The sequence below is a fragment of the Bubalus bubalis genome, chromosome 10 (genome assembly GCF_019923935.1).
Source record: "Bubalus bubalis isolate 160015118507 breed Murrah chromosome 10, NDDB_SH_1, whole genome shotgun sequence".
NCBI lineage: Eukaryota > Metazoa > Chordata > Mammalia > Artiodactyla > Bovidae > Bubalus > Bubalus bubalis.
In genome coordinates, this window is record NC_059166.1 from 29286267 (window position 1) to 29308222 (window position 21956).

Here is a 21956-nt window from a genome sequence, read left to right on the forward strand (position 1 = left end):
CCGCCTAGCTTGCATGTAATTTGCAGTGTTCTTCTACATTTTTCATAGAACTTAATCATCTCGGTTCCTGGAGATGTAAAGTCCAAACCTGTTTCTTTATTTCACTGTAGGTTCCACTGGTTCTCCTAAAGTTATAGCATTCTGGAGAAGTTCGCTGAGAACTTGCACATATGTTTTTACTTTCCAAATAAGTAGATACTCTGATTGCTCTTAAGCAAGCCAGGCATTCCCCGATCCCCACCCCTAGTGCAATTAAAAAAAAAAATTGAAGTAATTGCTTAATTTCCCTCTTTCATCTGGCAGACAGATGATTTGCCAAGTCCAGGGTAGAACCGGTTTTCTATCTCAGGTAAGTATACGGTGCGTTGGGGGAAATTTTACGAACTCAAATGGGAATGCAAATGCTATACAGTTCAGCACTTGGAGCTAATCATTCACGACAGCAGAGCTATTGAAAACTTGAAAACATCTACCAGGGGCAGACCCGATAAATTCAGCCTGCCACTCCCGGAGAGCCACTGTCACCAATACACCATTCTCCAGTTGAGGCCGCCTGCAGGACCGTAGTTAAAATCCTCGGGCCTAGCGCCACGCGGGTCTCGCCACGCCGCCCTATTGCTCCCCGCGCCGCACATGGGACCCGACAGCATCGCGGAGCTAGGCCGGCACCGGCCGGAGGAGGGCGCCGTGGTTACGGGGAACGTGGCGCGTGCCTCCTGGCGCTGGCTGAGAAGACCCGAGTATTCGCAAGAGAGACTTTTTGGGGGGCCATCCTATAGTCGCGTGCGCTCCGGGCTTTTGCATACTCCAGGTTATCTTGGGTGGGGAGCCCAGTGGGTGACGGAGGAGAACCTTGGCCTCGCGCGGTGCTCCGGGCTGGGCTGCGGTCCGGGAACCGCGACGCGGTCGGTTTCGTCCGGACTCGAGCTTCCCAGCAGCGCCCTCCCCCGGGGCGGGCCCAGACTTTCAGTGCCGCGACGAGTGGGCGGCAAAAAGCCGGTGGCGGACCTGGCGAGCGGCTGCAAGGAGCGGCGAGACTCGAGCGACCGGCTAGTGCCGGGACGAAGCGGCCGCGGCAATCGGAAGAGAACGGGGCCGGGGCAGGAGGAGGAAATAGAGCCGATGAAGGGGAGCTGCCGCCGAGGAAGGAGGCGGATCCTTTCGGCGGCCGCTGCCGCTGTTCCGGGACGCGGTCCAGGGAGTCTGCCCGCCCGCGAGGTGCTGGCCAGGTAGCTCCCCACCCAGAGGGCGCCCTCCCCGGCCCCTCCCAGGGTGCCCGGCACGGAAGGAGCCGGGACCGCGCTCCCCGGTGGCCAGGGCGCACCGCACCCGGAGAGCGGCGCCCTTGAGCCGCACCGCCTAGCAGGTTCGCGAGCCGACTTGTCCGCCGGCCAAGAAAAGGAAGCGCTGTCCCTTCCCGCTCAGCCGGGCTCCCCACCCCTTGTACTCTACACCCTGCAGCGGGCGAGCGGCGCGGCCACGGAGGCGCCGAGGAGGGGCGAGCCGCCGCCGGGCAGCGGCGTCCCTTCGGGGGAGAGGGCGCCGGAGAGGAGGCGGCGGCGCGGCGCGGAAGGCGCGACGCGGGATGGCAGCTGCTTAGCCAGGCGCGCGCGGAGCAGCCCTGAGCTGTGGCTGGCCAGACGGTGCGGCTGGGCGGGCGACGCCGCCGCGGCAGTCAGGCCGGGAGAGATGAGCGCGGAGGCGGGCGAGGGCATCACTTTCTCCGTGCCACCCTTCGCCGAGGGCGGCAGCTACCGTAGGGGAGGAGCGGCGACGGCGGCCGAGGGCGAGGAGAACCAGCTGCCACCGCCGCCACCGGGCAGCTTCTGGAACGTGGAAAGTGCCGCCGCTCCCGGCGCCGGGTGTCCCAGTGCTACCTCCGGGAGCAGCGCCACCCGGTGCCGGGGCAACTCTGGGGGCGGAGGCGGCCGACGGACCACGGTGGCCTATGTCATCAACGAGGCGAGCCAGGGGCAGCTGGTGGTGGCCGAGAGCGAGGCCCTGCAGTGCCTGCGGGAGGCGTGCGAGACGGTGGGCGCCGCCCTGGAGACCCTGCATTTTGGGAAACTGGACTTTGGGGAAACTGCGGTGCTGGACCGATTTTACAATGCAGGTGCGTGCGATTTAACAATGCAGGGCCCCAGCCTCCGCGGTCAGGGGCCACCGCAGAGGGAAAGCTGTTGTTTCCCACCCCACCCCCCCGCCCCCATAGGAAAAATCGATCAGTTTCTGGGCAGCAGTTGAGCATCTTACTTATTTACTTCTTGCCCCACCTTAGGGGCAGCGAGCGGCGCTGCGTGACTGCTCGGGTCGCTCGCAGCTCGGGGCAGAGTCTGACCGCCCGGCCGCCGGCCCGCGCTGGGAGTCCCGGGGTGCGTGTGGTCCTCTTGAAGAACTTCTGTTCGCCTGCAGTGCGAGTTATTTGTCCCAGTCAGCCCTGCCTTATTCAGTGTTTTGGTTTCTCTTCTGTTAGATTTGGCCCACATTTTCCTTCTATATATACCTGTGCCTGTTTTAGAAGATGTCCTCATTTTTTTCCGTGTACTTTTGAGAGTACAAAAATTCTGACTTCTGCCACGCAGCCAGCTGCACGCAGAGCGGATCTGTGTGAATTTGCATGTTATGTCACGATCTTCCCAGCTCCCTTTCCCTGAAGTTTAGTGGCTTGATTTCCCATCTCTTACCAATTTGAATTTTCAAGTAATTACTTTCAAAAGCAACTTTTTAAACTTAACACTAAACTTGCGTGATATCTCTGTTGGAATTTTGGTGAAAAAGAGCAGAGTCTGTTTTTCTTGACTCCATATACCCCCATGGGCTGGCAAGTAGATAATTTAACATTATGTAAAACGCTGATACGCAGTTTTAATAACTAAGTTAGATTGGCCATTGAAGTGTGCCCATTAAAGTGACTGCTAGAGTAATTCATGAAAAAAAATCTTTTCAGCCTATTACAGATTTCAGAAAGTGTCACTGCAATTCAAGTGACTGAAGCAATTTGCTATCTGTTAGCAAATGTTAGAGATAGAAGCATGTTATTGAAATTAACCTTTAGCACCCTGTACAACCAATGTTGAGAATATATACATATTTATTTTTTTATAAGTGTGGGCATAAAATTTGATTTAATGGTGCTTTCAGACAATAAGTTTCTTGCATTGTGATCACATAGAAGGTTTTATATTCCAATCTTGTTTCCAGTTCTGATTCTCTTCAGTCTTTTCAAAACACCTGAAGAAGGCTTATTTCAGTCTTGGAATTCAGCCAAAACTGAATATTTTAAGAACAAGAACTTCATGTTAAGGAAGCCAGATTGAATAAACTAGGATTTGCTGTTTCTGGTGTATTTTACCGTCTTAGTCTTCATAACTGGAAATGGGTAGAATATAGTTTAGCTTGGTTGTGTGACTTGCTATAAAAATTACATAAATATTTCTAAAAATTACAGCATTTTTATTTTTGGGTTATAATTTGGAAAAAGCGTCAAAGAACTGAAAGATATATGAGGAGTACACCCAATGAAATGCTAAACCTATTTTTATTGTTTTGATAGATTGGGTATTTTTTTTATAAAATAATCTTTAAGCTAACTTGAAAGACTTTCCTAATAAGGTTCACGTAATGTTTATTCTCCAAATACTATCTCTGGGAAAGGGAGAGAGAAAGATTAGAAGGTACCAGACATTTGAAATGTACCTCATTTAATACTCCAAACAAGCCCATGAGGGAAATACTTAGCTATCTTCTTAGATGAGAAAACCAGGGGCTCCATCACTGGCTCAAGGTCATGGGTAACAACTGGTCAATGGAGGGTCCCACTTTGGGTACCTGACTCTAAAAGGTCTGGCTTCACCCTTGCTACCTCCATTTAGCTGGACTGATTTATTCTCAGAATTAAGAGAGGGAAACATCAAACTCGTGGTGGAGAGCTGGCAGGGACCTTGTGAGCCATTGTGTGCAATGTGGAATAGTTGGGAGGAGGGCACATTCTAGGGAAACCAGTGTTTCCGGGCTAGCTCTGTCCCATCCGACTGGTGAGCTCAACCTAGGCAGGCCCCAGTTTCACCCCTGCCTATGACACGAACCCTCAGGTCTCTCATTCAGCAAGAAAACGTTGAAGATGTGACAGAATGAAAATGGTATCGGTTTTGTTTTTCTAAACTGAGGGAGGCCAAGGTGAACAGTAGTAGAACTCAACTTCTGATTTCTAAGAGAGCACTTGCTTGTCCTCTGTAAAGGGCCAGATGGTATAAACGTTTTAGATTTCGCTGGAGGTGTCTCTCACACCTCCTCAGCTCTGCAGGTGTTACTCAAGAGGAGCCATAAAGAGGATCTAAATAAATCATCATGGCTGTATTCCAACAAAACTTGGTTAATAGATGTTGTCAGATTTATGAAATTTATATCTCATATTATTCACAAAGTGATATTCTTTTGATTTTTTCTTTTTTTCCTCAACCATGTAAAAAATAGAAAAACCATTCCTAGCTTGCAGGCCTTGCAAAAACAGGCCTGGTAAGGTTTTGGCCCCATGCTGACCTCTTCTCTACATCTACTACTGCCACTTGAAAGTTGAATCGTTATGACATAGTGGGAAGAACTTTATCCCTCTAGTTTGGTCTGCGTCTTTATCCTGACTCTGCTCTGAACCATGTAATTGTGAGTAAGGTCCTTTGTCTCCTTCAGTGGCCTAAACAATTGGATCAGGGATGGAGGGAGAGAGGGGAGATGAAACTAAATTTCTAGGATTCTCTCATGTAATCCTATGAGTTTGCAAAGGAAGGCAGCAAGGTGGGCTAGGACAGAGCATCTGAACAAGAGTTTCACGATCTGGATTCTGGTTTTGGTTCTTCTCTGCTGCTAAGTCACTTCAGTGGTGTCCGACTCTGTGCAACCCCATAGACGGCAGCCCACCAGGCTCCCCCGTCCCTGGGATTCTCCAGGCAAGAACACTGGAGTGGGTTGCCATTTCCTTCTCCAATGCATGAAAGCGAAAAGTGAAAGTGAAGTCGCTCAGTCGTGTCTGACTCTTAGCGACCCCATGGACTGCAGCCTACTAGGCTCCTCCATCCATGGGATTTTCCAGGCAAGAGTACTGGAGTGGGGTGCCATTGCCTGGAGCAAATCATTTAAAATCTCAGAGAAGAGTTGTAATAACTGGTCTCTGAGATTCCCTCCAGCCCTAAATTCTGTACTTTAAAATTATAGCAGTATTGATTTAAAAAGGAATCACTTCAGTTCATAGAGATGAATGAACCGCGTGTATATATAATGTTGCCATCTCCAGGAGCTCAGGGTTGGTGAGCAGCACAGATTCAAGTGCAGATTCCTGGTTGTGAGCGTCCTTGCGGAATGCTTTGGGCTTCTAGGAAGTAGCCTCTAGAATCAAACTGGAAGAAGGGTGGGTCAGAGGTGACCCCTAACCTGAGATAGAATGGTAAACAAGGAGGATTTACAAGGGCCTCAACATTTAAAATGGAATGTTGGCGTTGAAGTAGTTTGATTACATTTTTACAAGCTTCTGCTCTCTATGTGTACGGGGGTTTTCTAAAGAGTAGATTGCAGTTACAGGTTTTCACTGATTTTTCCTATTTGATTATTGTTCAACTATAATCAAGTTTGTTCTTTGACTACCCTTGTCATTCTCTCTTTCATTTCCATCTTGAAACTAATGTTCTATCCAATATTTTATGAAAATTCATCATATATACAAGACTATGACTCAGAGATGTCAGTTGACAGGCTAATAACACCCCTTCCCAGACCCCTGCATTGTAGACAGTAAATTTCTAGAAAAGCTAAGTGATATCAGTGATACAAATGTCGGTGATACAGATGTTAGTGATGCAGAGCTATTCCACTGAGGTAGATAGGCCCCAAATGGCAGGGAATCAAATTTTTTAAAAAAAATGAACACTACTTTTGCAAAGTATAGCTGGGATAGACTTTATGATTCCCCTATTTGCTTATGAGAAAACTGAACCATAAAGGAGTTATATTCATTCAGCCTAAATGATTTAAGGTTGCTGCTTAGAACCAGAAGCACACGCTTTCTTAGAAACAGTATTATAGATGGTGGTTAGATTTGGGTCTAGCCTGTAAGAGCCCTCCTTACTCAATGTACTTGAAGTCTGGAGCTCCTTTGTCTATTTAAGCAGTAAAATTATGTTGCTGGCCAACCTAAAACTGAGACTTTTGAGTCCATCTTGCCCTGAGTTAGAATTGGTAACTTGTGTTTACCTAGCTTCTGGTAGCGTCTTGGCTGGATGTAGGAGTATCACTTTGGATTGGTGGTGTTAGAAGGAGAGGCTGTGGTGAGACAGGGGACAAAGGAAGGCTTGGGAAGTTTCGGGGAGAGGAGGGAGGTGAGGGAGGTGAGAAACGGTGAGGGAGGAAGAAGGATGTTCAGCGAAGGAGGAAGCAATGTCAGCAGGAGATCTAGGAACACTTTAACCTTCATCCCCTCCAATGAATTCCAGCTGATCTAAGACCCAGGGACAGTGTTCTGTTCACGGCCACCTCACTCCTTCTCAGGGGGCTCACAATTGAATGGCTGCCTGTTTCCCCCTTCCCTGCCTCCACACTGCGCCCCCCCGCCCCCCACCCAAACTACCATTGTATCCCCTGGCCTTTCTCTTAAGCAGGCTTTCTGTAGATTGCAATCTCTTACTCAGCCTATCACCCTACTGGGTGAGTAGCAGCAGTGGGGAACAGGAAGGAAACATATGCAGGTCAAAATTTTAAGAATTTAGGCCTTATATTTTCATCTGTGTAGTGTTCCCGCCTTGCTTGTGATAATAGTCTCCTATTTGGCCATGTCACTGGACAGGCATCTGAACTTTCTGGGTTTGGTTTCACTTGCTTCCAGCACAGCTCCCTAGGACTTCCAATCTTATTTGATAACAAAACAAAGCAAACATAACCTTTGTATCCTGTATATCTCAGAATGAGAAGTTCCTGAGAGTCTTCCAGCCCACTTCTGCATCTTCTGCTTTTAAATCCAATGAAGCTTTTATCCATACTGTCTCATATACTTGAAGAAGGTGGTGTCAGTATTTCCTAAATAGTGGTTCCCATGAACTGGTTTTTAAAAAATTGAAGACTGACATGAATTTGTCATGATTTTATTTTTCCAAGTAAGGATATTAAAAAGAAAAAGAAAACTCAAAAACCAGCCAACTACTGCCACTATTTCTTAAAAAGACATTCTTTTTAATGTTAAATTAGGGAAACATAGTCTTAAAACAAAGAATAGCTTTTTACATACAGTAAATATATGGGAAAATGCATTTTATTTTTCCTATTTCGCCATGATGGATAAAAAACTCTATCATGCCAGTCAACAGAATGCTGTTTGAGAACCTCTGATCTAGACCACCTACAGCCCCTTCCCACTTCCAGTCAGTCTTTCTTCAACCAAGGAACAAGCCTTAGAAAATTATAAAGAGAGCAAATGTTGGCAAACTCATAAAAAAAAAAAAAAGGGTCTAGTTTAGGAAGGGGTTAAAAAAAATTACCCCAGTGGGGCCACGCTCGTGTTTTTTGCTGGCATATCATTGCCACCCTGTGGGAGCCCAGAGCACTGTGCCTCCTCTTGCTTTCTTGGAGGCAAAATTTTCCAAAAAGGATTTTACTAGAAAATTAGAAAAAAAGCAAAGCTAAAAAGAAAACTCCAAAACACAAAGTACACTTGTTTGTAGAGCACTCATTTCTTACCCCAAATAGTCAAGTGCAGATTGTCATCATTGATCCTGCTTCCCAGGCTCCTGGCTCCTTGGCTCAACTTGGTCACCTTTGGTCTGCTTCATAGAGTCGTCAGTTGAGAGTTACAGTCGGTTCCACCTCTAGGTGAAGCCTAATTATAGGCACACAACTTGGCTTTGTCTCACCAGTGGCCTTGGCTGCTGCCAGCCTTCTGGGAGTCCTCTGCTACGAAATAGTTCCCCTCCGGTGGCGGGGACTGTCCCCTGCTTCCTGTTTTGGAGGCCTGGTTAGCGGCCCGTTCAGTTCCTGTTTCTGGTTTGCAGGATAAAACTGGTTCACGGCTTCTTTGTGGACCAGTGGGAGATCGACAAGCACAAAGCCCAATGAATATGCGAGTTTCCACCAACAGGTACCAACTGGTTCTGCTTTGCAAGTAGTTGTCCCAAGTGTTCCCTTCAAGCAGCACCCCACTCTGCCTGAGGCAGGATGAGAGTTGAGACTGTAGTAAGTGAGGTGGGAGTAGACAATGTTGCAGGAACTATAGCTTTGCGGGTATCAGGAAGAAACCAGTCACCTTGGGAAAGGTACATCTTCAAAAAAACCGCCTCACCATCCTATAAACTGGATATAGTTAAGTGGGGAAACTGGCTTTGTTTAAGAAAGATTCCCCTTATTTTCAGGGAGCAAAGTTCGATTTGCAAGTTTTATTAATGGCATAAAAGAAAAATAGGAAAGCAGAGCAAAATGATAAATTATTTTAAAATCCACTGATGATTCTAATACACTGACTGCTTTCATTGTTTTTATATATTGGCTTTTATCTCTGGCTGGAGATGCTGACTTAAGGAACTCATCAAAATATGTGTCAGATTATTAGAGAAGGAGACAGGGTATGAGGCAAAGCTGATTTTTAAAGTCTTGTCGAATTGTACCAACAAAAATTTAAAATGAGTACCTAATATCTTAATGTGAGTTTTATTTTGTAATTTTTTTTCTGAAGAAAATATAAAAACTAAAAGATACAGAATCCAGGCTACCTTGTGGCAGTCTTCTTAGGAGACAGAGAAGAGAGGAGAAAAAAATTTAAATGTTCTTAGAGTCTCCTACTAGAAATCCTAGCAGAGCCAATCTGTGTAACTTAAATGCTTCAGGAGTTGCTCAATGTAGCAGTAAACATTTCATTACATGCCAGCCTTTTCTGTTACAATAGGTAATCAACAATGGGCAAAGCAATTGCCTTTGGTATATGATTCATACAGGAAGCAAGTTATATTCTTTGGTACAGTAAGGCTCTAAAAGTACTTCTGACCAATTACATTAGTATTTCCCAACACTTTTAGTCTCTTCTAAGACCTCTTAAGTGGAGAAGGCAATGGCACCCCACTCTAGTACTCTTGCTTGGAAAATCCCATGGACGGAGGCGCCTAGTAGGCTGAAGTCCGTGGGGTCGCTAAGAGTCAGACATGACTGAGTGTCTTCGCTTTCACTTTTCACTTTCATGCATTGGAGAAGGAAATGGCAACGCACCCCATAAGAGACAGAAATGGAGCGGAACTACCCTAGTGAATTATTAGTGGATGTCAGGCCATTTGACTATTGACTCCAAACCATGTAAAACTGGGTATTTGCCAGGTGGTGGTTTAGTCGCTAAGTCGTGTCCAGCTCTTGCGATTCCATAGATTGTAGCCTGCCAGGCTCCTCTGTCCATGGGACTAACCAGGCAAGAATACTCTGGAAATCTTCCCAACCCAAGAATCAAACCCAGGTATCCCGCATTGCAGGCAGATTCTTTACCGACTGAGCTATGAGGGAAGCCCTCTCTTTGAGGGCTTCAGAATTCACTGTCCTTTCAAAATCTTAGTTACTCCTATTTCTTATTTGAAAGTCACCCCCAAAGAATTAATAAAAAACCTAGGCTGTGACATGTCAAGTACCTCTTGATATCACATTCAGTTCAGTTGCTCAGTCATATCTGACTCTTCATGACCCCATGGACCACAGCACACCAGGCTTCCCTGTCCATCACCAACTCCCGGAGTTTACTCAAACTCATGTCCATTGAGTCGGTGATGCCATTCAACCATCTCATCCTCTGTCGTCCCCTTCTGCTTCTGCCTTCAATCTTTCCCAGCATCAGGGTCTTTTCAAATGAGTCAGTTCTTCACATCAGGTGGCCAAAGTATTGGGAGTTTCAGCTTCAGCATCAGTCTTTCCAAACAGTTTCTTGTGACAAAGATAAATTTAGAGCTGAGGCTATCGAGGACCAGGAGCATGATTCCTGCAGTCTTGGGGACATGGCAGCTCTTACTTACCTCTCGAGTGTTTTCCAGGTTTATAGTTTGTTCACACCGGGGTGTAGGTGATGTCATGTGGCTAGATGAGGGTGATAATGTAAATGTGTGTTGTTTTATGCAATGGAGTCCTCTTTTGATTATCTTATGTGCTCCAGAAAATACATAGATGTGGCAGTGTAGTTGCTCTATATGTCACAGTGGTGAGAAAACTCCTCCTTGGAGAAGGGTATTTGACTTTGGCCAGAATAAATCAACTGGCTGAGTAGGGAGTCAAACTCATGTCTTCAGAGTTCCGAATAATCCAGGTGTTTTCCCCTTGCAGTGAAAAACGTTTCAAAACACATATGCTGTTTAAGAGGATCAGTTCTAACATCTTGGTCCATGATAAGGAGAATTTGAAGAGCCAAGATGTCTCTCTCTCTCTTTCTCACACACACGGACACACACACACACACAACAATCAGGAATGCTGAAATGATTTGCTAATAGATGCCAAACTGACTAATGTGCTGTAAGACAATTCTATAAGTGTAAATGTTGGAGCCATCTTTTCTACAGGATGGAAATCAATTGTATCTCTACCAAAGAATATTTCTTTATATTGCTGTGGACGGATATTATTTGCATTACTATCAGTTTTATACAACTTAATGTTTATCCCCAAAGCATTATCAAATGGTTTTATCACTAGAAGAACAATCAAAGGTTTTTTTTTTTTTTAAATCCGATAATTCCCAGGGCCAAGTCAGAACCAAGTCAGAATAGACTGGTATGTTGCTTACAGTGTCTGCAAACCCAGCTTTACTTATATACCGGGAAATCATTATTACTAATAGGAACTTCAGTAGTCCTGCTGCTACTGCTGCTAAGTCGCTTCAGTCGTGTCCGATTCTGTGTGACCCCATAGACGGCAGCCCACCAGGCTGCCCCAACCCTGGGATTCTCCAGGCAAGAACATTGGAGTGGGTTGCCATTTCCTTCTCCAATGCATGAAGGTGAAAAGTGAAAGTGAGGTCGCTCAGTCGTGTCCGACTCTTTGCAACCCCACAGACTGTAGCCTACCAGGCTCCTCCGCCCATGGGATTTTCCAGGCAAGAGTACTGGAGTGGGGTGCCATTGCCTTCTCCCTTCAGTAGTCCAGACACCTTCAAATAGGTTTCTCTTTTGCAAGAAAAAAATGCTTATATATTTTAGAGGACTGGCAAATTTGCTATAAAACTCTACATACCAAATATGTTACTTTGATCTTTGTAGTTTAAGGCCATTGAACCAACCAGTGCAGTTGCTCAGTCGTGTCCGACTCTTTGCTACCCCATGGACTGTAGCCTACCAGGTTCCTTCATTCATGGAATTTTCCGGGCAAGAGTACTGGAGTGGGTTGCCATTTCCTTCCCAAGGCGATCTTCCTGACCCAGGGGTTGAACCCAGGTCTCCCGCATTACAGGCAGTCGCTTTACTGTCTGAGCCACCACAGAAGCCCAATTTAAGGCCAGCGCTACCCAAATGAACACCATGTGTTACTGTGTGCTGGGTGCCATACCAATCACTCTGCATTCCCAATCATATTCCTTATTTAATGTTTATGAGTTAGATGGCATCAATAGATCAGTTTTACATATGGGGAAATTGAGACCCAGCAGAGGTAATCACTTTCCCAGTGCCACTTGATAGAACCAAGTTTTGAATCTGAGGCTGTCTGATCCCAGAGTCTGTTCATTTATATATTGAGAAATGAGAATGTATTTAACTCATGGGGCTGTAATAGTTGAATAAAAATGAATATGGTTTCTTATCTCACAGCATATATGGAAATCAGATCCAAATAGATGAGGGACTTAACGCTGAGAGGCAAAATTCAGTCTGTTCATTTTTAACTATGCTCTCTTGTCTCTTAGAAATAAATTTTTCTGTTTGAGAACATTTAAATTACAGCCTTTTCATCATAGACATTAAAGTTGACTACTTAAAAATCTGCAAGATTTATTTCTAAGGTCTGCACAGAATTAGGCTGAGTGTAATTTCTGCCTTTTATGATCTTTCAGTCTGCCCATTGAATTCAACAATTTAATAAGTAATTATTTAATAAGCCTATCAAATGCAAGGTGATATTCTAAGTAGCGAATAAGTGAAAAATCCAAGGAAACTCTTACGGACTTCATAATATGGGTGATTTCACTGAATGGGACACATGAGAACAATGTACATTACTGTGAAAATAAATGTGAAAATGCATTGAAGACCAAAAGCTTACACATTTGTGAACTATGCATTAGGCGCTTCATTTATTTTTATATGAAATCAGTATCATGTTCAAAATTATGTAAATAAGTACTCAATTGTATTAAAAAACTTTAGGGTCTTTTATAAATATTGACAGAATCTCACTAAATTGACCTCAGGGAAGTATTGTAATTAATTCTTTAATGAAGAAGAATTTTTATATTCTTACTTATAGAAACAAGTAGAGTTACTACCTGAGACTTAGAATCTTTTTTCTTATATTTTGGTTTTATAGTAGTGAAATTTGATCTGGCTCAAAATTCTTTTGTATTAGTCCTTTTAGTTTGTGAAAAAAATTGAGGCTATTTTAGGTAATTGCAACATACCAGTGGTGTAGTAACAATTTAAGATTCCTTAGGTGTATAGTCCATGATTGAATTGTGTTGCTTATTTGTTGATAATACCTGGGGTTTATGTATGGTCCTTGGTTGACAGGAAATTTGGCACCCCACTCCAGTACTCTTGCCTGGAAAATCCCATGGATGGAGCGGCCTGGTAGGCTGCAGCCCATGGGGTCGAGAAGAGTCGGACACGACTGAGCGACCTCACTTTCACTTTTCACTTTCATGCATTGGAGAAGGAAATGGCAACCCACTCCAGTGTTCTTGCCTGGAGAATCCCAGGGACTGGGGAGCCTGGTAGGCTGCCATCTGTGGGGTCACACAGAGTCGGACACGACTGAAGTGACTTAGCAGCAATAGCAGCAGCAGTCAGGTTGAATTCAGAGTTACTGAATGGCTTGTCCAGAATGAGCCTGTTAAACAAACAGAATTCCATTTAGATAATGGAATTTGAATGGCAGACATGTATTATATACAGTGATGCATGCAGGACTGTATCTGTATTACGATATACATAAAAATGACTAAGTTTGAAATCTGGGCTACCTTTGAAGTTCCTAATCATAGTTACTAATGTATACTTTACATAACCTTTCTAATTGTTTTTGAGTCACACGCATACAATTGATGTATGTTAGCTCTATCAAGACAATTTCTAGAAATTGATCTTGGGAAACTAGTTGTGGTTGATCCAGTGAAAATTCAGATAATTAGATCTGGACAGTAAGATTTTAGTTTTTTGAAACTAATTCTTGGTCCATTTACTGTTAACTATTTATATACAGTCAGGGTAAGAAAAGCTTTCTAGGCCATATAGAGGGGCAGAATCTGGCTTTACAACCTAATGTATCGCTTTGTGTGTGTGTGTTGTTAGTTGCAAAACAGGATTGGGATATAAGTTGCTTGGCCTGACCTAGTGAAATTCGAGAACAGTGTTGTAGCTTGCGTGTGAGTTATGGTGAGAATAGTTGGCTTAACTTTTCTTGCCCAGCAACTTAGTACTGCCAATAGCCTAGGTGCTTAAAGTACATTTGGCAGTTGGTAAATCTGAAATAAAGTTGGAAAGGAAATGCTAGGCTTGACTCTAAACAGAATCCTAGATTCCTCTTTCCTTTATAAATGCAATAGTGTAGAACATTTATTTAATCATTAAATATGACACGTGAGTGGGTTACCAAGGACTGATCCTGCTGTGTTTACTAGAATGTTGACCTGCATATCTGCATTTGTTTTGTTTCCAAAGTCTAAAATTAAGGCTTGTCAGCATTATGAAATCTTTTGCACAGTCAGCTATGCTTTTGACTTAACATTTAATTTCCAGGAGTATTTTGTTAGTGTTGACTGGTCCTTCGAGCATATATTCAAATGAGTGGCACACTTGGTCATAAGTGTTAATTTTGATTGATTTATGTCACATCAAAGTTGTTGTTGTTTAGTTGCTAAGTTGTGTCTGATTCTTTTTGAACCCATGGACTGGGTAGCCTGCCAAGGTCTTCTGTCCATGGGATTTTCCAGGCAAGTAGATTTTTTTCAGGCAAATGGAGTAGGTTTTCGTTTTCTTTTCCAAGAGATCTTCCTGAGCCAGAGATCGAACCCAAGTCTCCAGCATTGGCAGGCAGGTTTTTTACCACTGAGCCAGCAGGGAAGCCCTCACATCAAGGTATAAGTGACGAAATCTGTATTTATCACAAACATAATATATTTACGAAGTTCACTTTTTAAGGTTCTTTTGAAGCAATGAGTTAGATGCAAATATGTGCCAATTAAGAAGGTAAATTACAGGAGCATTTACAAGCTGCTAACATGTAAATATTCATCAGTATTCATGAATAATAGGGTTAATGAATGGCTTGCTTGGATTTATGGAATGTTTAAAAATTCAGACAAAATTCTGTTTTTGATTCTTTGTTTAAGGGAACAGAAGTCAGACAAATGGCAGACAAGAATTGTAGGTAACTGAGCTTAAGTAACCTTTATGGAGTTTTATGGTTACATTTATAACTATCATTTGGTGCCCCTTTAGGAAATCTTGGAGAAGGTAAAATTTGATAACATGAGAGCAACACTTTTCTACATCAGCCAAATTGCTTAAACACTTGGAACCAAAGTTAAGATATTGCTCTATCTCTTTGGTTTTCCTCCAGCATTAACACATACTTTCACTGTTTGGTGAAGGTTAGGTAACAAAAGTGCTACTTCACAATTTTCAAGCTTCACTGAGTTCAGGACTCTGCATCTGGTCAGATTTTATTTAAAAAGCAGATTTCATCTTGTTAAATATATATGAACATTCTTCATGATGGATAATCTCTTGTTTATCCAAGACTGGTAGCTTCTCCTGGTTACTTATTTCCCTCCTACCCCACCCCATCCCACCCCTCTAGGTCATCAAAGAGCTAAGCTCTCTCTGTTAATACTTCCCACTAGCTGTCAATTTTACACATGATAGGATGAATTGAGAGGTTAGCATTTCCATTCATTTAAAAGATTTATTTTTTGGCTGTGCTGGGTCATCATTGCTGCTGGGGCTTTGTTATCATGTGGGCTTTTCTCTAGTTGTGGTGCACGGGCTTCTCATTGGGGTAGCTTCTCTTATTGTGGAGTGCAGGCTCTAGGGTGCTCAGGCTTCGGCAGTTGTAACTCCCGGGCTCTAGAGCACAGGCTCAGTAGTTGTGGTGCATGGGCCCAGTTTCCCTGTGGCATGTGGGATCCTCCCCGATGAGGGATCGAACCCATGTCCCCTGCATTGTCAGGCACATTCCTTACCGTTGAGCCACCAGGGAAGCCCTCCATTCATTTTCAATCTTGGAATTAGCCCTAGAGGGGCCAGACACCATCATCAGAAACAAGAAGTTGTTCACACAAAACAAGAACAGTTGTGCCACTGTGTTGTGACACCATTTGGGAATTTTGAACAAAATTATACTATGATTTTATATGTTGGCATGCCTTAATTTTCCTGGACCCACCATTATTTAATAGGTTTGTGCTTCCCTCTGAAAATATCATTAGACATGTTGGAATAAGTTTGCAGAGACAGATGTATGAAGCAGTCTTGATTTTTCTGTTTTTAAATTGCACTTTCCTGGGGCTGATTCTCCTTGGTGTATTTGTCAGGGGAGCTAGAGTGTGTTCCCTAAACAGATTCCATGCCAGAGGATAAGCCAACTTAATATGAGAAGATTTTCTAAGAGCATTAACAGAGGGGGAAAAAAAAAAAACACAAAAAACTGTGATTGGAGAATCCAAGGTCCTGATCTGCTTTCAGTTTTCAGTTACATGGTCTAAATTCTGAAAGCTCCGTTTAAGACTTTGACTGACTTATAAGCTTCTGATGACAATATATTTAGTCTATGAGGATTACCTTCTCAAGTCTTGTAATTGTCCCCTTTAGCCATAGAAGAAAGTATTGCCCAACATTTGAGTTATAATATGTACGTAATATGTGGTCACCAGGAAAATTCCTTCCTGAGCCCAACATATTGTATAGTTATTTATGAGCTGTAGCTTAGCATGCTTTTTCATTTAAGCTAAGAGTAATCGTGGAACTATTTAACTTTTTATTTTTTTAGCCCCTCTTTAAGACTTGTGTCATTTTTTTTATTACATGTTTATGTTAGTCTGTTACCTCTTAAAATAATCTCCTAAAAGCTATTAAGTACATTTTAACTCATTTACTTGATTCTTTGGGAGATATAAAAGAAAAAGTTGTTGCTTCATAAGTCTTGCATCATATGTGAAATGACTAAGAAGGAACAACCGAAAAAGTCAAGTCCAATGTAGAAGGATAATGAGAAATCCTTTGTTAGAAAGGTCTGACATAGAAGCAGCAGTTTCAGGTACTTCAAAGGATCATTAAAATATAATTCCATGTCTCCTTTCCTTGTCTGTCTTGTTTATCCTGTATCTCTAGCACTTTATGCAGTGCTTGGCACTTAAAAGGCACTGGATATCTATGGATGGATTGAATGAATGAATATTGCATTTCCCCCTCCTGGTGTTTAGTTATTGATTTTGATATCTGTCTTTTTTACTCAAATGTGAATTAAGTTCCTTGGTGGCAAAGATCACATTTTATGGATCTTGACATGCCCCAGGTCTTCTATTTCTTTGCTTGACCTGTAGATCTGAGCTTGATCATGAAGTGGTCACACTTACTGATGCTTATTGAATAGAATTCAGTGAAATCAACCCTTCTGTTGAGGGGCTCACAGTCTGGTGCAGGCGACCAGCCTATTAAGATAGAATAAGTTATGCTGATTGCTGATGGCTATTCTACAAGTTTATATTAAGTGCTTGGAGAGCACAAATGACAGAGGATTCTTCTGGTGAAGGGAGTGTGGAGGAGGTTCGCTAAGGCTTTGGGCAAGAGGTGATATTTAAATTGGATTTTGAACGATAACAGTGAAAGCACTTCTTATGTGCCAGGCATTTTAAATTATGAGGACAAGTGAGTCTCCCTATAAGAAAGAGGCAGAATAAAAAAAGGGGCCTATGGTAGGACACAGACAACACCAGCATTTAAAAATGGATAGAGGAAGGCATCAACCAGTGAGAAAGAGAAGTGGTCAAGAGGTAAGACAGGAACAGGGGAAAGTTCAGAGAGAGGAAGTGAGAGGGAGAGAGGGAGCTAGCTGAAAACAACAACAGAGAGGTCGGAAGTCAGGAAATTTGAATTTTTCAGAGAAATGACTGGACTTGGAGATGAGAAAGCCCCTGATAACTTTTGCCAGAGCAATTCCATGTGAGTAGGTGGCAGTGGTTTTCCCGAATAGCCTCTTGAGTGATTGCTGCTGAACTGCAGAAGGCGTATAACAGAAAGTAGTCCTTAAAATGAACCTATCTATGGAACAGAAAAAGACTCACAGATGTAGAGGACAGACTTGTTGTTGCTGAGGTGTTGGGGCAGGCATGGACTGGGTCACAGATGTAGAGGACAGACCTGTGATTGCCTTGGTGTTGGGGAAGGCATGGACCAGGAGTTTGGGGCTGGCAGATGCCAACTATCACATAGAATGGATAAACAGCCAGGTCCTACTGTATAGTCTATATGCTGAGATAAACCATAATGGAGAAGACTATAAAAAAGAATGCATATATCTGCATAGCTGGATCATGTTGCTGTGCAGCAGAAATTAACACAGCATTGTAAATCAGCTATACTTCAATTTTAAAAAGATAAATGAAAATAATTTATAATAAATGAAGATAAATGAAAAAAAAAAAAATAAACCAATGTGTTGGTGAGAGAAAAAGAAGGAGAAGCCAGGTGCTAGAAGGAGCACACCCTACTCCCAGGCTGAGGCACCTTGCCTGGTCCTGCCAGTTGTTTTTATGCCTTAGAGACACGATGAGGTCAGTAAGCCTTTGTGGGCTCAAGTGTTATTTAACATCGTTTCTGTGGGAACGTGGAATACAAATTCCCAAGCATTTTCTTCCAGAAAGAACTTCGGAGCATGACCCCTTGCAAGTGTTCTTGTTTTCTTGGCTAATTGCAATTAGGGCTGAAAATAGAGTTGCTTTTCTTTGTGAAATTCTGTAACTTGGATAAATTCGAATTCACAGTGGTATAGGCTTTAAGTTGAGGGTTCTTTACTGGTGGAACTCAGTTTACAGAAGTGTAGAACTTATTCAGGAGGTGAAGTGTTTACTAAGACAATGGAGAGCTCAGGCTAGGGAAGGTTTTCATTCTTCTGTCTCCGGTGGAGGATTTCAAAGATTTTTGAAGCCCAGAGAATAAGAAGAGAGATCAAAAAACACTTTTGTTATTTCCTCAGCCACTTGAAACACTTCATTGCATATGACTGGCCACTTATAAGTAAAAATGATTCTTTCTTTAAATGAGATCTTTTTTACTTAATGCTATTTCACTTTGTAAATGTGTACGTGTCTGTGTGTGTGTGTGTGTGTGTGTGTGTGTGTATGAATGAGCATGAGCTAGTCACAGCTGACTCTTTTTGAACCCCTTGGATGGTAGCCCGCCAGGCTTCTCTGTCCATGGAATTTTGAAGGCAAGAAGACTGAGGTGGGTAGACATTTCCTACTCTAGAGATCTTCCCCGTGCAGGGATCGAACCTGCATCTGCTGTGTTGGTAGGTGGATTCTTTAGCACTGTGCTAGCCGGGAAGCCCTGTAAACCTATCAGTTCAGTTCAGTTCATTTCATTCCCTCAGTCGTGTCTGACTCTTTGCAACCCCATGGACCTCAGCACGCCAGGCCTCCCTGTCTATCACCAACTCCCGGAGCCCACCCAAACTCATGTCCATTGAGTCAGTGATGCTATCCAACCATCTCATCCTCTCTCATCCCCTTCTCCTCCTGCCCTCAATCTTTCCCAACATCAGGGTCTTTTCAATTGAGTCAGCTCTTTGCATCAGGTGGTCAAAGTATTAGAGTTTCAGCTTCAACATCAGTCCTTCCAATGAACACCCAGGACTGATCTGCTTTCAGATGGACTGGTTGGATCTCCTTGCAGTCCAAGGGACTCTCAAGAGTCTTCTCCAACACCACAGTTCAAAAGCATCAGTTCTTCTGTGCTCAGCTTTCTTTACAGTCCAACTCTTACATCCATACATGACTACTGGAAAAACCATAGCCTTGACTAGACGGACCTTTGTTGGCAAAGTCATGTCTCTGCTTTTTAATATGCTGTCTAGGTTGGTCATAACTTTGTTTCCAAGGAGTAAGCGTCTTTTAATTTCATGGCTGCAGTCACCATCTGCAGTGATTTTTGGAGCCCCAAAAAATAAAGTCAGCCACTGTTTCCCCATCTATTTGCCATGAAGTGATGGGACCGGACACCATGATCTTTGTTTTCTGAATGTTGAACTTTAAGCCAACTTTTTCACTCTCCTCTTTCACTTTCATCAAAAGGCTCTTTAGTTCTTCACCTTCTGCCATAAGGTGGTGTCATCTGCATATCTGAGGTTATTGATATTTTTCCCAGCAATCTTGATTCCAGCTTGTGCTTCATCCAGCCAGCGTTTCTCATGATGTACTCTGCATATAAGTTAAATAAGCAGGGTGACAATATACAGCCCTGACGTACTCCTTTCCCGATTTGGAACCAGTCTGTTGTTCCATGTCCGGTTCTAACTGTTGCTTCCTGACTGCATACAGATTTCTCACAGAGGCAGGTCAGGTGGTCTGGTATTCCCATCTCTTTCACAATTTATTGTGATCCACACAGTCAAAGGCTTTGGCATAGTCAATAAAGCAGAAATAGATGTTTTTCTGGAATTCTCTTGCCTTTTTGATGATCCAGCAGATGTTGGCAATTTGATCTCTGGTTCCTCTGCCTTTTCTAAAACCAGCTTGAACATCAGGAAGTTCACGGTTCACGTATTGCTGAAGCCTGGCTTGGAGAATTTTGAGCATTACTTGACTGGCGTGTGAGATGAGTGCAATTGTGTGGTAGTTTGAGCATGCTTTGGCATTGCCTTTCTTTGGGATTGGAATGAAAACTGACCTTTTGCAGTGCTGTGGCCACTGCTGAGTTTTCCAAATTTGCTGGCATATTGAGTGCAGCACTTTCACAGCATCATCTTTTAGGATTTGAAATAGCTCGACTGCAATTCCATCACCTCCACTAGGGTTGTTTGTAGTGATGCTTCCTAAGGCCCACTTCACATTCCAGGATGTCTGGCTCTAGGTGAGTGATCATACCATCATGATTATCTGGTCGTGTAGATCTTTCTGTACAGTTCTTCTGTGTATTCTTGCCACCTCTTCTTAATATCTTCTGCTTCTGTTAGGTCTATACCATTTCTGTCCTTTATTGAGCCCATCTTTGCATGAAATGTTCCCTAGGTATCTCTAATTTTCTTGACGAGATCTCTAAGTCTTTCCCATTCTATTGTTTTCCTCTATTTCTTTGCACTGATCACTGAGGAAGCCTTCCTTATCTCTTCTTGCTATTCTTTGGAACTCTGCATTCAAATGGGTGTATCTTTCCTTTTCTCCTTTGCTTTTCACTTCTCTTCTTTTCACAGCTATTTGTAAGGCCTCCCCAGACAGCCACTTTGCTTTTTTGCACTTCTTTTTCTTGGGGATGGTCTTGATCCCTGTCTCCTGTACAGTGTCACGAACATCCATCCATAGTTCATCAAGCACTCTAACAGATCTAGTCCTTTAAATCTATTTCTCACTTCCACTGTATAATCATAAGGGATTTGATTTAGGTCATACCTGAATGGTCAAGTGGTTTTCCCCACTTTCTTCAATTAAAGTCTAAAGTTGGCAAAAAGGAGTTCATGATCTGAGCCACAGTCAGCTCCTTGTCTTGTTTTTGCTGACTGTATAGAGCTTCTCCATCTTTGGCTGCAAAGACTATAATCAGTCTGATTTCGGTATTGGCCATCTGGAGATGTAACCTATGCTTTGGCCAAAAAGTTCATTCATATTTTTCCATGAGACTCTAACCCTAACCCTATGATCCTGTGGGAAAACCTAAAGAAACTTTTTGGCCAACCCAGTACAATGAAAACACATTAAAAAAAAGGAAAGCAACTCTGATTGCTTTTTAGGCTTTCTTCGCCTTAGGTTCCCAGCCTCTCCTGAGTGGAGGGCTGCTCTGACTGGAGGACTGATATAATCCCTGGATTACTTTGAGTATACTCTTGCTAAGAAACAGACTGCTTCACTTGTATTCTCTGCCTGGTTTGTTCCAAAAGAAACTTTATCCCTCTCAAAAAAAAAAAGTCTTTGTCCCAATAGTTAACTATTGTTTTACTGGCTGATTATCTTGGAATCAGCTCCCTTCAGCCTTATCTTTTATGCGTCCTGTGAGGGAGACACCGTGTCTGATGTTGACCCTTGTTTCTGATGATATTCCCTTCATCTTTTGTGTCACACTCACTGGAATAGCAGAGAGAAGAGACATACTTACTTAGAAACATTTCATGTTCCTGTGGATGACTTTACTTCTTTCTCCTTTCCCTTCCCCTCCTCCTCCCCGCCTCACCTTCTCCTTCTTTTCTCCCTCCCTCCTTCTTTCTTACAATAGGAAACCTTGACAGAGCCCAGTCTTTTAAAAAACTTGCCTTGAAAATCAATACTCAGGGTGAAACTTGAATTTTCCAGAAGAACACTTTGAAAGAGAACATATTTTTAAAAATATTGGGTTGTCAAGATAGTATAGAATCTTCTTTGATAATAATCATGGTAATTACAGTAATAAAAAGATCAGAGTAGAAAGGTTTAGTTGTCCAGGTTTCTGGCAACAATATAGGGGATTAGCTGGGTTTCATTCCTTTTGTCCATGTGAAGTGAACAAAATGCCCTTTTTTTGGTGTCAGATGTCTGTCTCCCTACTATGTCTTTTTAGCCCAGAACCCCA

General features: G+C 43.1%; 1 protein-coding gene across 2 annotated transcripts in view; it reads left to right on the forward strand.

The window, feature by feature from the left end:
* The first annotated feature begins 1360 nt into the window (after nucleotides 1-1360).
* The window catches only part of MAP3K5 (mitogen-activated protein kinase kinase kinase 5), a 226637-nt gene continuing 206041 nt past the window's right edge, over nucleotides 1361-21956 (forward strand). Inside the window, exon 1 of one of the 2 annotated variants that reach the window (XM_006052268.4) lies at nucleotides 1361-2113. In XM_006052268.4, the coding sequence (XP_006052330.3) occupies nucleotides 1690-2113 (424 nt within the window). In that variant the 5' untranslated portion in view covers nucleotides 1361-1689. The remainder of the gene's footprint in view (nucleotides 2114-21956) is intronic. The other variant, XM_025294482.3, reaches the window with a different exon arrangement.